The following is a 15,011-nucleotide window of genomic DNA, read 5'->3' as shown; positions in this document are numbered from 1 at the left end:
GCAAGAAAACAAGCAAAAACCTAATGCCAAGTCCCCTACCTGGCGCGCCAAATGTCGGAGAGGGAATTCTCCGGCCGGGTGGCGGAGTGCACCCGCCCTAAATCCTAAGATGAGGAGGGGGCTTAAGCGTTTTGCCTATTGGTAGATGAACGATAAACTCAGGAACACACGAGGATTTAGAGTGGTTCGGGCCGCCGGAGCGTAATACCCTACTCCACTGTGTGTTGGATTGCTGTGAAAGCTTGAGAGCTAAGAGTCTAAGTCTAAGTTTGGTCTGCGTAGTAACATTGCATACCTCCCTTTTTATAGCTCAAGGGGGGCATGTACAAGAGTGATGAGCCCCGACATGTGGGCCTAGGAACATAACGGATGTAACACTTGGATCAACTAATGTTTGTTGCTGGGGCAATCTTCTTATGCCCTGTCATCCACGAACCGCGTAGTCTTCGCGTGCAGGGGAAGCTTCCGTGGCAACGTATAAGTGATGACGGACACATTGCACCGAACAGCACGGGCGTACCGTTCGACAATGGACTAGACAGGCACATCGCCTGCAGGACGGCCTGACGCCGCCTGCCAGCGGAGTGGACAGGACACATTAAATGCTGGGAGGGCACGTCGTCTGTCACCAGGATAGATAGGCGGCGCGTCCTCTCCGCAATAAATGCATAGACCGCGTGACCCAGAGGCCTTACGTCAGGCTCCGCCCACTTGCTTACGTCACGGGCGATAGGCCTCGTGGCATCATCGGGCCTCTGCCTGAGCGGGGAGCGGAAACGCACAGGATAAAGCCTGGACACGCGTTAGTACTGGACCCTTGCTCGTCCTTGACTTAGGGCAAGATATTCCTTGTCCCGGGACCTTGATGTGGGTGGCCCGGACCCCACTCAGAGGGGTCTAGACCTCACCCAAGGGGTCCGGCTTGCTTTCATGGGAGCCCTGGACCATACTCGGAGATCTGGGTTGTGAGTACAGGGGTCCAGCGCTTTCTCGAGGAGGTCCGGACCTACTGATGGTTCCTAGAGTATACCACCTTTTTCGGCCACGCGGCGGCCCCAGAGCTACCCATGCGGAAAGGTTGGGTGCTGTTTACCGCGCGACTAGAGATAGCTGCGCGGGCACCGTGTCTTTAATGCTATAGTAAGGGGTACCCCTGATTTAGGGTACCGACAAGCGCCATTTCTGGCCTGCCGGACGATCCATGGTGGTGCCGCGGACAGTCCGCGCGTGAACAAAATCAGTTAGGGTTCCGAATTTCTTACCGAATTTGTTAGAAAAATCTACAGGGTTTGTTTACGAGTCGACTTGTAACGGGTCCAGACATCCCCTTTATATAGATGAAGGGGTACGACCGATTGACCCCACAATCGATCCAATCAATCCTATTTATCATATTTATCGTATTTGCATTGTTCTTTCCCTTCCTTAGGAGTAGGAGTAATCAAGCCTTTGTTTAGCCATAGTATTATTCTTCCTCGATCTATTTCTTCACCTCTCTTAGGTGCAGCATCGTCTAGAGGCGTCTTGCATGGCCTGTTGACCCTAAGACAACACCTGAATCTCTCCTTCCGACAGGGTCCCTCCCGGGAGGCGAGATTCAGGTTCTTCGTAGAGAAGAAGACCCTCCGCGCACAGGCGAACCGTCTGAACCCCAGGCGCGAATCATATGGCCAGCGTGCAGGGAGAAGCCGCTCCTGCAGCGAGGTCACGGACTGTCTGGCCCAGAGCCGCCGACCGTCTGCGCTCCCACAGAGAGCACCGTTAGGCGGTTCACACCTAGTGTTTGGTGCTAGATTGGCTCCAACACACCTTTTGATGACTCCACTGCGGACGAGAGTGTCTAGATCTACTAAAATCGGCCCTCAAAAGGCTGGTTCTAAGGATCACATCAACGCCTCCGCCACTAACATCATCAAGCCAAGTAGCGAACCCTTGATGCACTCTCGGCTAATGACCAACAACCCTTTGATGACATCGTGAGGCGAAAGAAGGAAGAGTTGCTACAACAACTCGCCGAATGGCGTGAAAAGGCGAAGGAAGAATACCTCTCATACTTCACGGTGGATCGCCACCAGAAGATTATCCGTCGAGGGAAGATCGATATGGAATCTCTCATGCGTTCACCTCAGGCTCCTATTGTAAGTATTTCAAATCCATCTTTTAAGGCTTTCATGTTATAATGAGGAGATCTATAAAAACAATATATAAATGAATCTGTTTGGTAGTGTTTGGTTCCAGAGTATAGTAGAATGGAATCACTCTGTTCTAGTACTAAGACTGTTTGGTTCAAATCAAAGTGGAACGGAGCTGCTCTAATATAGGAATATTCTCTCAAGATGCTGGATCTCTAGGCTCCAAAAAAACAGTCAGACCCGAGCGCTCCAAAAAAACATACGCCTCTCACGGCTTCCGGTACCCGCGTTATATATATATATATATATATATATATATATATATATATATATATATATATATATATATATATATATATATATATATATATATATATATATATATAATATTTGACAAGAACGCATGTTTCCAAACGTAATACATATATGGTTATATTTAATATAATTATATTTGATATATATATAATAATAATATGGTGCCAAACAAAGGATAGAGTCTTCACACTAGAACCAAACAAAAAAACAGAGCTGCTCTATTCTGATTGCCAAACACAGAATGAAGCCATTCCATACTCAGAATCTGGAATAGAGCCATTCCGTCCAAATAGGCTCTGGAACCAAACACTACCTTAAAGGATGGGCGCGTTCGTATGAAAAATTTACTATCCCTAATTTTCCCTCGCATGAACCTAATACGGAGCCACCCACACCTAACACATCTGCTGCAAAATGGGTCATCTTGCACCCAACCATTCTATGGTATGCCGATGAATGCATTTGTAGAACCACCACAACCACCACCGCCTGGCACGCGATTGACTCTAAACATGATTGAACCGTTCGAGGGTCATCTCAGACCATCTGGCATATTTTGCAGGATTGTCTAACCCTACACGGGCCCGTGCGCAGACTACCTAGGCAAAGCCATATACAACCGAACCATCGAGTATACACTCGAACTGTTCGGCCCAATCGTGGACCGTCCGGCCCCTTACGCCGGACCGTCCGGGTATGCGTACACACAACCAGGGGCTGCATAATATGCACAATTTTCGCACCCATTACAGCAGCACTACGCTACCCGGCCCACCCGCAACATATTATAGCCATGTCATGCCACCTTATCTACAAAGGGCCAAATATTTTTCGGCCACCAGAGAGATTGAGAGATATATGGCAGGAGGGGTGGCATTAATAGGACACCTAACACACATTTTGAACATCCCTGTGAGGAAAGTCGACAAAAAATATCCAGCAACCTGAAGTTTTTACCCCTAAGCTTAATGTATGGTCACCAGATGACAGCAACCTGAAGTTTTTACCCCCAAGCTCAATGTATGGTCACCAGATGACAGACGTGGTGGAAAAATTAGGGACGGGGTAGCCAGGTTGTTTAGAGACAAGATCAGTGTTAGTGTGTCAGGTACGGGGTAGTCGTATCGAAAACCTTATAATCACCGATTTGACGTGGTGCATATCCGCAAGAAACTAGGATACCGAATTTCTCTAATTTTTTGGTTAAGATGGGAAAAGCATGCACGAGCACGTAATCCAGTTCTTAGCGCACCTAGGAGAATTGGCTGAAGGAAGCCTACCGTGTCCATTTCATTGTCCCTTACTGGTACCGCCTTCACATGGTACGCAACCCTACCACCTAACTCTATCAACTCTTGGGAAGAATTATAGCAGAAGTTTCATGAACACTTTTTCTCATGAGAGCATGAGTTAGAATTAACTAATTTAACCTCAACCGGGCAGGGGAATGGAGAATCGGTTAATGACTATATTCGGAGGTCTTAGGACACTAGAAATCGATGCTTTCAAATCCATGTTGCAGACAAACAGCTAGCAGGGCTAGCTTTTAATAGGTTACGATCTTACCTTAGAGAGAAACTAGACGACACCTACTTTTCATTAGTATAGCTGCACCAACGTGCGTTGGCCTATGAAAGCCGAAGTAAAGAGACATCAAAATCGACTGGCCATAATGTGCATCTAGTGGAGCGTGATAGCTCGATTGATGAATCCGTAGGTGTATATACCATCAAACTTGTTTGGTCAACGCAGGCCAAACCTTCGACATGCTCTTCTTTACAGTCAGTTCAAAAGAACCAGCAAGAATAAGTTAAATTTATTTTTAATGTTGCCAAGTGTGACATGATATTTGATGACCTATTAAAAAGTGGAAACATTAAAATAACCCATATTATCCCTCCTCTAGATCAATTAAAGAGACGTGTTTGTTGCAAGAGGCACAATTTTTTTCTCATGCCACCAATTATTGTAATGTTTTCCGTCGGCAGATACAATTTACCATAAATAAGGGTGGTTTAGTTTCTAGAAGATGCAAATTAACAAACATTCGTTTCCTATTAATATGATGGAGCTAGCGGATAAAAAGTCTTATTTCAGCCAGATGTGGCTGATAAAGCCAAAGGCAAAAATATTATTATTGATAGTCCTCGCACGTCAGAAATATCGCAGGGAGTAATTATTCAGATGGCTCCGGACAGTAGGACTAACAAGACCAAAGGTGCCGGGGGGCAAGCGTGATCAGCCAACCGATCAAAGCTCCCTATCCCACGCATCGCTAACGGTCCGGCGCATGCGCGCGGACGGTCCGGAACCCACACGGACAGTCTGGCTCATCTAGCCAGATGGTCCGGCAGCGACTAGAGACTGAAGCATCCACGCACCCTCAAGCATCGACAACCAGAAACAAGTACGTGGAAGCAAAATCCATCAAAAAATTCTGGTCGGCTGGTTAAAGCCATCTCAGCTTTTAAAAAGTCTATCCCTTATGGTCGTCGGCCAACAAAGCAACTCCGATCACCCGCAAAGGCAATATGTAGGTGTTTCGTACCTTCCTCTGAACACAAATATTATTGTACATGTTCCGGCCTCCGAAGGGTGTGCGTGAAATGCATAAGGTTTATACTGGTTCGGACATAACGTCCCTACTTCCTGTCATCGGTGGCTTGCACCACTGGCACCATTGATGATCAAACTCGTAGTAGGGGGTTACAAGCAGTCGAGAGAGAAAAGAGATGCTCCCAAGTCTCTTTATTGGGGTGGAAGTGGAGCTTAAAAGTTGTTGGGTGGAGTCCTAGCTAAGTCTTGGTTTGGTGGGGCTTCGGTCTCCTGGTCCTTGTCGACGCTCCTCCTCCTGTTCGTCCTTGTGGGTTCGTGTCTGTCTAAAGGTGTTTGGTTGCCCCAAGAGCTTTCTTCTTTTCCATCCCCTTGCCTAGAGGTCAGCCTCTCCCTTTTATAGGTTGAGAGAGGTGTCGACCAGTGGTGGCTTCCTTGGGAAGGAGCCGTAAGGCAAGGGTAAAATCAGTATTTTACCCTGGGTGGAGCCATGCGTACTCGTGGGGCCTGAGGGTATCTGGTTGTCTCGTATTTATCGTGGCGGATGGCGTAAGGGCGACGATAGTCCTAAGCGTCACCATTTTAGCTACACCGACCCCTGGCCTCCATAGCATGGGGCTCGGCGCAGCCCGTCGTGTAGTGCATGTCGAAGGTATGTGCACTCAGGTCTAGTCCGATAGGCCATAAGTGCGTCGCAGACCAAGATGTGTGTGAGCCATTAACATGGTGTAGTCGGGTGGGGGGCTCGTAGGTCATGAGTGGGAAGTGGGCCAGCGCTGCGCTGTGGCTCGGTGTCAGGCGAGGTTAAATGCGGTCAACTATTTATGGCAAGTCAGTCTGGGGCCAAGCGCGGCATCCACTCGAGTGGTTTCCTTCCAACACGCCCGACCTCCCCTATCAGGTTCTGCCATGCCCGATCCCAGGCTCGGTACCGCAGGGTTTGACTGGGGGTGGGCTCTTTCAGAGTTAACGTATCTGCCACTTCCAACAGACTAATGTGCCCCATCGATCAGGGGCTCTTCCCTCATTGCACTGTCTGACTGGCAAGTTTACTCATATAATAACACTTTCATATGACAAGTTGTACATTTAATACTCGGTCCACTTCTCTCTCACACAGAGAGCCTGAGTGCGTTTGGTTGCAGGACAGTCAGTACAAGGACGTCCTCTCCCGCCCCTACAATTTTGAGAGATAAGTGGAGACAACACTAGGATAGTCCTATCCCAACCCTTGACCCTGAACCAAACAACCTTATTTGAGGGATCGTTCCATCCCGTCCCGTCCTGTCATTGCAACCAAACACACCTGTTGGAGACTTGTTCTCAAATGCTAAGAGTTAAGAACAAGGCAACATAAAAAGTGTTAAATACTAAAGTCCTTCGTCCTTCAAGACATTATGTCCCTTCGGATATAATGAATTCCGGATGAAGGTTGTGAAGGAAAAACCTTCGTAAACACAATAAATGATAAGGAAGAATTCATATACGAAATAAAAAATAATATAAACATTGTCATCAACTTATTTTTATTTGCATTACCATATTCAAAATAACAAATTATAAATGTACCTTCGGTTTGACGGAAAGTAAAGATACAGGCGTGATGCAAAAAGCGAATGCCAAACAGTACGGGGGTACTGTTCATCTATTTATAGGCAAGGGACGCAGCCCATGTAAAATTACATTCATGCCCTTTACATTTGCTAATAACTCTATAGTAATCCTTCGAGGTCTAATTTGCCTTTTCATCTTTAAGTCGGTTCCCCTTTTCTGCTGTCATGTCGAAGCTTTCCTGCGCGCAGCTTCGTGATCACCTTATCCTTCGTCGTAATCATCTTTCGTCTGGCTCAAGCTTCGTCTTAACCATGCTCTGTATGCTCATGATCCGAATCCGAAGATACCTGTTCGCATGTTTCACTTGAAAAACATTGTCAAATCATATTTTTGAGGACCTTCGGAAGCCGAAGGCCCCCAACAACACCTATGTGCATCCCACTCTCAGCTGGCTACTAATGAACATGTCGTTCTCTCTCTCCACTTTATTTCTCTCACTATACCATAAATCTAACTTGACATCCTTTAGTGGCTTATGTCACCTTATTATCCTTGGGTACGTGACATTCTAAGACTAGCTCTAACAAGGAGCTCTAAAGGGTTCTGTACCCTAAATTTAGAGGACGATGACGTCCTCTACTCCCTCTAGCAACGTCCTCTAAACGGTCCTCTAAATTTAGAGAACGCTGCTGGATCCTCTATATGTAGAGTTTCTCTAAACGGTTCTCTATCTATTTGAATACTTTAAACAACCGGTTAAAATTAAAATATGTACAATACATTTGAAAGTATGACAAATACGTATGTACAAAAATTAAAAAATAAAAAATATCTTTAATATAGGTATTTACATATAGAGGACGTGATTTAGAGGATGTTGTTGGAGAGAAAGTAGATATAGGAGATGAAATCTTTTAGAGAAGACTGTAAAGAACGGATATAGATGATGTATATAGAGGACGTTGCTGGAGACAGTCTAATAATCTTTTCTATCGACCCATAATCTTCGGGGCTTCTCTTGCAAGTTCGAAGCATCACTCTTTTATAGATATAAGCGGTTTTAATTAATTTTGTAAATTGATTTTTAAAAATGCATAGAAGAGTTGTGGTTAGAAGTGGTAATGGACTATAATTTTTACACTATAAAATTTAAAAATTGTTAGACTATATTTTACTCATTTTAAACTAAAATTAATTAAGAGCTAAATAATTATTTAAATGATGACCCGTTACTATCCATGGTTGGGATCCATCTTAATTCACTCAATATCAAAGCACTTTCGTCATAAAGATCCCGACTTCCCGAGGGTTCCGCCTCCCTCCGGTGCTTGCATTGCAACACTTTATTTCATCTCTCTATCCTAAAAATAAATGTACTTTCCAATTTAAAAGTAGAAAATCAATATTGTTAAGATAGTATTTTTTATGAAGATGCAATCATTATATTTTGAGAAGGAACAAAGTAAAGGTATGTTTAGAAGCCCTCAGCTTTTAAGAATCTAGTTTATAAAAACTAAGGTGGTTATAAACGTACCAGTTTATAAAAACTGAATTTAGTCTTCCTTAGCTAAAACTAGTTTGTAGAAATTGAGGTGGTTTTCAAACACTATTAACCAATTTTTTTTATAAACCATTTTGTAGAAACTGGTGATAGAACCTGAATTCTTAAAAACTTAGGTCATTTTTGGAAGCAAACCATTTTTAAGAATCTAGTTTGTATCTCCAGTTTATAGAAACCGATTTAAAAAAACTAGTTAATGGTGTTTGGAGCCACCTCAGTTTTTATAAACTGCATTTAGCTAAGTTTATATAAATTAAGGTGGTTCCAAATATACTAGTTTATAACTCAGTTTATAGAAATTAGATTCTCGGTTTCTTAAAAACCAAGAAGCTGGCCTCTCTTAGATAAAACATAGAAACTGGTTTTTTAAAAAATTGGGTTACTTCTAAATAGGACCTTAGTTTTTATAGAAATTAGATTCTCGGTTTCTATCTCTAGTTTCTATAAACTGGATATAAACTAGTATGTTTGGAACTAGTTTTTTTTTTATAAACCAGTTACTTAATTCGATGCTTCCAAACATGTCTTTACTCGCTTCGGAACAGGGCCTAAGAAAAAAGTTGTCTTACGTGTATAGAAAAACTCATTTTGAAATAAATCTAAGGTTAATCTAGAGAATCCGTTGTGCCCGTAGATCAAGTCGGCCATTGGGTGATTGGGTCTTGTGAGCCATTGTGCCCGCCGATCAAGTACATTTTTGCATTGCCATTCAGTGTTTCGATTAATTGCTTTATTTATTGAACCATGGCCTCCATACAACATAATTACTTTATAATAATAGAGCCGGGCAACTTACAACATAAATTGTATAGTGTATACCACTACATAATACAATCGTTTAAACTTTTAAAACTCACCGAACCAAATTACGCCTACACTCATAACCTTCACTAAATCCACTAAATAAATTATACCCAAATTTAAACAATTCAAATTAATAGATAATCTTCTCTTTTACTCAATAAAATTAAATAAATAATATTATTTAAATCATTTCTCATCATCTCCGCGACCCCACAATCCCTCCTTCACTCACTCAGCGCCGCCGTTGTGATTTGTGAACCCATTTACTCTTTAGTATCGTAGCAGAGTCGTAAAGCCGTAAGTACCTTTGTTTCTAACTTTTACGAATCATGTTTCACGCAAACCCTTTTTACTACGGTAAATATCTTTGTTAGCATGACGTTAATTAAAAGGTGATGTGACCACATACTTTCCGTCTTTAAAACCGCAAGCAGGCGTCGGTGTCAGGTCCAGCTTCTGGAGCCTTCGCGTTTAGCGTGGAACCGCAAGCCAGCCAAGCAACTTGCGCCACTCGCCTCGCCTCGCCTCGCCTCGCCCCTGTTTGTTTGCTTCTGGCCGGACCCCTTCCCCTTCTCCGGTGCACGCCACTCTGCAACCCCCCTCCTCTCGAGCAGAGCAGTCGAGCAGAGCGGCAGCCTCGGCGCGCGCCGGCGCCAGCCGACATGACTGCCGGTCAGTGCGGCAACATCCAGGACCAGGAGGCAGCTCCTGGCGCCGACCTCTACGCCGTGCTCGGGCTCAACAGGGAGTGCACCGACGCCGAGCTCAGGGTCGCGTACCGGAGGCTCGCCATGGTACGCCTTCCTTTCGAGCTCGCCAATCAACCGCTCCAAATCGGGAACCATTCCCACTGAATTTATCTACACCTGGTTGCATGCAGATATGGCATCCGGACAGGTGCTCGGCGTCCGGCAGCTCGGCGCGCGTGGAGGAGGCCAAGGAGCGGTTCCAGGAGATCCAGGGCGCCTACTCCGGTGACCACTTCCCGTCTCCCCCTCCTTGCTCCTCCATTGATCGATCATTAGCTTGGCCGCCCAAAAGCGAATTTCTTACATTGCATTACATGATCCATACCGGTCGAAGCAGTGCTCTCCGACTCCAACAAGCGGCTCCTCTACGACGTCGGCGTCTACGACAGCGAGGACGACGACGCTGACGTAACTACTCGACCGAACTCAATCGCATGCATGTGCCCTCAGTATCGTATTTTCCGGCCCAACCGGTGTTCTTCAGGGGTTTGGTTCGCGGGGGAAATTCGATTCGATTTGCTTTGCTGACAGTCTCTTTCTTCTCTGATCGTGCATGCAACATGCATCATCCATACCATACCTTACCATCCGCAGCTGTCGGGGATGGGCGACTTCCTCGGAGAGATGGCCGACATGATGAGCCAGGCCACGCCAACGGTAACGCCCGCACCCGCTGGCCAAGATCTGGAGCACCCCTCACGCGTCGAGATCCGTGCGCTGACCCAGTCCAGTCCATCCGTCAACGTGCAGGAGAGCTTCGAGGAGCTGCAGCAGCTGTTCGTGGACATGTTCCAGGACGACCTGGACGGCGCCGGGTTCTTCGGCGGGCTTCCGACGAGCCGCAGTGCCCAGGGTCCTAGCAGCACCTCGTTGCCACCGTCGACGTCGCCATTGCGGCCGACGCCTCCTGCAAGAAGTAAGGGTGCGCAAACACCGTCGTCGTTTAACGGCGCTGGGAGGCGGGGTTCGACGGCGAAGCGGCCGAGGACCGGTTGGGCTGGCCTGGAACCGGATCTGGGCCTCTCTGGATTCTGTTTCATGGTAAGCTCTTGTTTTGTTGCTCTTTTTTCACAGTTGCCTGCTTTTTGGCTCTGCTGAATGCGATGCGCTCGACGCAGCTGTTAAATTATAGTACACCCCATAAGAATTTTTTAAGTTTTGAGATAAAACAATGGTATTGAAGAATACTGTAGTATTTTTTTTATCGAGAGGTGTTTGGCTATATTGTAGAAAACTCTGTTTTGAATATCATGATTTTGTAGATACTATGGTTTTTTTTTGAGTATTTGAAACCCCACTCTAATCCAAAGTTTTTGTCTATAACTAGTCTAGCACATGTATATAAATAATATGGTTTAAGACACTTTGTCTCCAAATACGTATAACTAGGAGTGATATAAAAATATTATAATTGTGTCATTGTTAAAACCATGGTTCGGAAATACTTCGCTTCTAAACACACCCTCATTAAGGTGTATCTTAATATTACTCATTGTTTATATATTTTATTAGAGTTAGAATTCTTTGACTTCTTGAAAACAAATTTTTTTGAAGTGTGAGAGTCGCCGCGTATACAAATGGCATTCCAAATTGTACTTCAAAAGATCTGTCGCCTGTTGAGATGCAAACATGTTCAGACATGAAACTTGCATGCTTCTATATTCAATGTTAGAATCTTTAGTCGCAAATAATAAACACTACCATCTTCCGTGCAGGTGAGCAAGTCGAAGGAGAGGCCGGCGGCATGGGCGTGCGACGGCGGTGACGAGAGGAGCGGCAGCAAGCAGAGGCTGTCAACGAGCCGCGACGTCTCCGGCTCCGGTGGTGGGATGTCGCGCTCGCGCGGCAGAGCCAAAGCAGTAGAAACTTGTGGGCAGTGAACGGCCTCTAGTCTTGAATCTTGATTAGAGCACCGTTTATTCACTTACTGGCTCGCGTCAGTCGTAGTAGCTCGAGGCACGTTGAAAAGGAGAGAGAAAAGATCTGTTTCATTCTTCAATCTATTCCAAGCTAGCCATAAATAGCCAATCTCTTGCTGCATTGTTTCGATGAATTTTTATTTGGGAGAAATTGAGAGTGGTTGGTAGTAAACTAGTAACAACTTTACGAAGAGATGCGGCCATCGTGCCGAATTAATTGGGCGGAGGTACGGTACGGATAAATAGCGGGTCGTGTCGTATTCGTGGATCAAAGTCTAAGCTTAAACACGGACTAATTAGTTTTTAAACGGTCATGTCGGGCTATTATATCGTATCGTGCTAAATCTAAGGCCTGACTTGTAACAGAGTTCAAAAATAACATGTTTTTTCTTGTTTATTTTTCTATTTTTATAGCATAACTCGAAAATAGCATGAAAGTGATGGTCGAATTGGTCATAATTATATATATGGTGGGCTAAATTAGAATAAATAAGGTTGAGCCACACATGGGTCGTGATGTGTCGTACTTAGTTTGATGAGTTGTTCGTGCCTATCATTGTGATAAATGGACCGGGAGTAAATGGGGTATACTCATGCCGTTCGATGGGCTTGTACTCAATCCCAAACACAGCCCATAACAAGCCTCGTGTCAACTCAAACACTATTACTATCGTGTCGTGCCTGTGCTCGAGCCAAAATGGTCGTGCTTCGTGCCGGCCCATATAGCCCAATCTATTGGTCACCTATAGACCCACCTGTTACTGACTCTGACCTTCTGTGTATATGGTCAAATCTTCAGGTGGCCTAATCTACATGTTCATTTTCATGGTAAATCTCTTTCTATGATTTTTCTAAAGAAAACAACCTTTTATGTTTTTAAACCATAACTCACAAAATTTCTATATAACCAGTGGCTCATATTTAACTCAGGCGTGACAAACCACATAAGTCATACTCACAAAAAGTTTCACACCAATCCCAGTGAGTTTGCTATTTATCTACTAATTTAATCAGCAACTTCACTTTTTAATTCACAAAATTCATTTTCTCAGTAAACATACCACTAACATATTTATCACAGATAGATAATCTTAGGAGAAACATAAAAAAATTAGAATCATATTTTTCTGACCATTATTCAGTCACCAATTTTTTTAGAAGAAAAGCTTGGTTTCCTTGTTTAACTCAAAACTGTGCATAAAAGTATTAGGAACTCGATATGCAACATATTTAAACTTTAGATCTATTACATAGAAGTACCACAAAATTTATTTCATGAAATTTTGTGCTCTAAAACTCGTCGAGTTATGAATTTTCCAAGGTTCTATGCGGTTTAAACCGAAAGAAAAGAAAAGAAAAAAAGGGAAACCCGTTTTGCATGTTAGACCTCGGGTTTTAACCATACACAAATCCTTGATTTTAGGTCCTCGGACACTATTCCCCTGAGTCTATGATGCTTTCCAGAAAACCCCTTGGGTTCTACCCCATTTTCGTCTGCTACCCTTGTCTCCTTTCATAGAACAGAGAGAGAAAGAGAGAGGGAGCAGATTGGCCGGAGGCTCACCAGCGTCGAGGTGGAGAGCAGGGCCGGTCCTGAGGGGGTGCGGCGGGTGCAGCCGCACCGGGCCCCCAAAAACAGAGGGCCCCTCTGGCCACGGACGTTAGCACTTTTTTTTCTGCTAAGCATATCTTCCCTAAACATAAATACGCAAGAGCGATGCGCTATCGATCAGTTTCGTTTAGATTGTTAAACTAATGTCTCAATTACTTATCTAATATTCACTTCGTTCCAAAATAGTATTTATTTTAACTCTTGATTTTTATGTCTATATTCAACTAGATGATGAGGAATCAACTAGAGAAGCAAAATAAATTATATTTTGATACAGAGAGAGTATTATTTACTATATACATGATGGTTGCATCGACAGAGAAGATTTTTAAAATTGAAATATTTTTTGAACTATTTAAGGTCAATAATGACTTATGAGAGGTTAAATGGTTTGGCGATTATATTTATCTAAAAGAAGTTGTTGGATGTGATTGATCTTAATGGTATAAGCGATGATTTGTATCATAAAATATTAGAAGATATTTTTAATGACATCAGATAACAAGTATGTGTTTTTGCTATATTTTATATTTGTCATCTTATAAACTTGAAAATAATGCATAATAATTTGTATACGTTGAATATTATATATATTGTGTGTGGATGGGGTCTCCATTTCAGATTTCGCACCAGGCCCCTAAAAAGTCAGGAACGGCCCTGGTGGAGAGGAGGCGTGGCCGACGAAGGCGAACTTGATGGCGACCTCGGTTTGACGGATGGCGGACGAAGTTGCTCTGTCCACGCGCGCTGGCATGAGCCGAAGCACGGCGATGCCGACGACGAAGCTCCGACGTTCTTCGAGCTTAGGAGAGAGGCATTGGGGCTTCCACCCACACGCGACACTAGATTTTGGTCGTGGAGGATGGAAATGGTGTGGCCACGGAGCTACTCACCGGCATCCATGGTGGCGCTGTGTCGGAGTGGTGGAGAAAGGGAGAGCGAAGGTGAGCAAGAAGGTGCAAAGCGAGAGCGGAGGAAGACGAGAGTGTTGGCGTGCATGACGCAAATGTAGCGGGCGCGGTTGTGGGCTTGCCAACGCGCGAAGACAAGGCGCGATGCGCGCAGAGCGCGACGTCCATGCCTCCAGGCGAGCGCCACCTGGCGAACGCGATCTACCGAGATTGTAAGCGCGAAAACGACAAGAAGACGAGCTCCTCAAGCGTCAGTCACTGTGGATGGATTGTTCCGCACTCTAACAGCTACAACTTTGTTATGGGGCTTAGGGTGATTAGGTTGTTGGTTTACAAGCTAATGACCTTCAAATCTGGGTTTGTCAGGGCTGCGCAAATCAGTGGAAAATTGAAGTCTAGCCATGTCAAAACATATCAAACAATTTCAAAAGTTTGCCAACTTTTATAGGGTGTGACTCGAGTAATTATCTACAACTTTTGTAATTGGAGAAATTTGTTTTGAAGATTATCTTTAGATGGACAGGCCAATGTTTGAAGAGAGGTAAAGAAATGGACTTAGAAAAATTCAGATTTTTCCTATTTCTTTTAACCCATTTCCCCAAATATTTATTTCTGTTGGACTTCATTTCTTTTATAAATTGAGTCCACATACTTAGTAGTTTTATGGAGTTAGATACTTACTCCTTAGGTTTTGGTTCTTAGTAATATCCTTACTTATTAAGCAAAACATTTACTAAACCACACATATCACATACAAGTTTAGAAGATATCATCACATGAAATCAAGTTGAAAAACTAAGCAAAACAAAATCTAAATTTCTTCAAGTTGGTTTAGCTACACATAAGTACTTCTTAATAATCTAAGATTCCATCATATAGGCTTTCCATTAATTAAAGCATG

The 15,011-nt window shown here is 44.1% G+C and overlaps 1 protein-coding gene across 1 annotated transcript; it reads left to right on the top strand.

Annotated features, from left to right (window-relative positions):
* Positions 1 to 9,373: 9,373 nt before the first annotated feature.
* Positions 9,374 to 11,759, top strand: LOC103637950 (dnaJ homolog subfamily B member 3). The gene is made up of 6 exons (XM_008660950.3): positions 9,374 to 9,713; positions 9,800 to 9,893; positions 10,006 to 10,076; positions 10,263 to 10,325; positions 10,419 to 10,709; positions 11,384 to 11,759. The coding sequence occupies exons 1-6, from the start codon at positions 9,582 to 9,584 to the stop codon at positions 11,546 to 11,548; spliced, it is 816 nt and encodes a 271-aa protein (XP_008659172.1). The 5' UTR covers positions 9,374 to 9,581; the 3' UTR covers positions 11,549 to 11,759.
* The last annotated feature ends 3,252 nt before the right edge of the window (positions 11,760 to 15,011 follow it).

Source organism: Zea mays, chromosome 9 (genome assembly GCF_902167145.1).
Source record: "Zea mays cultivar B73 chromosome 9, Zm-B73-REFERENCE-NAM-5.0, whole genome shotgun sequence".
NCBI lineage: Eukaryota > Viridiplantae > Streptophyta > Magnoliopsida > Poales > Poaceae > Zea > Zea mays.
The sequence above is the reverse complement of the archived record's forward strand: the minus strand, read 5'-3'. Positions and strand labels throughout refer to the sequence as shown.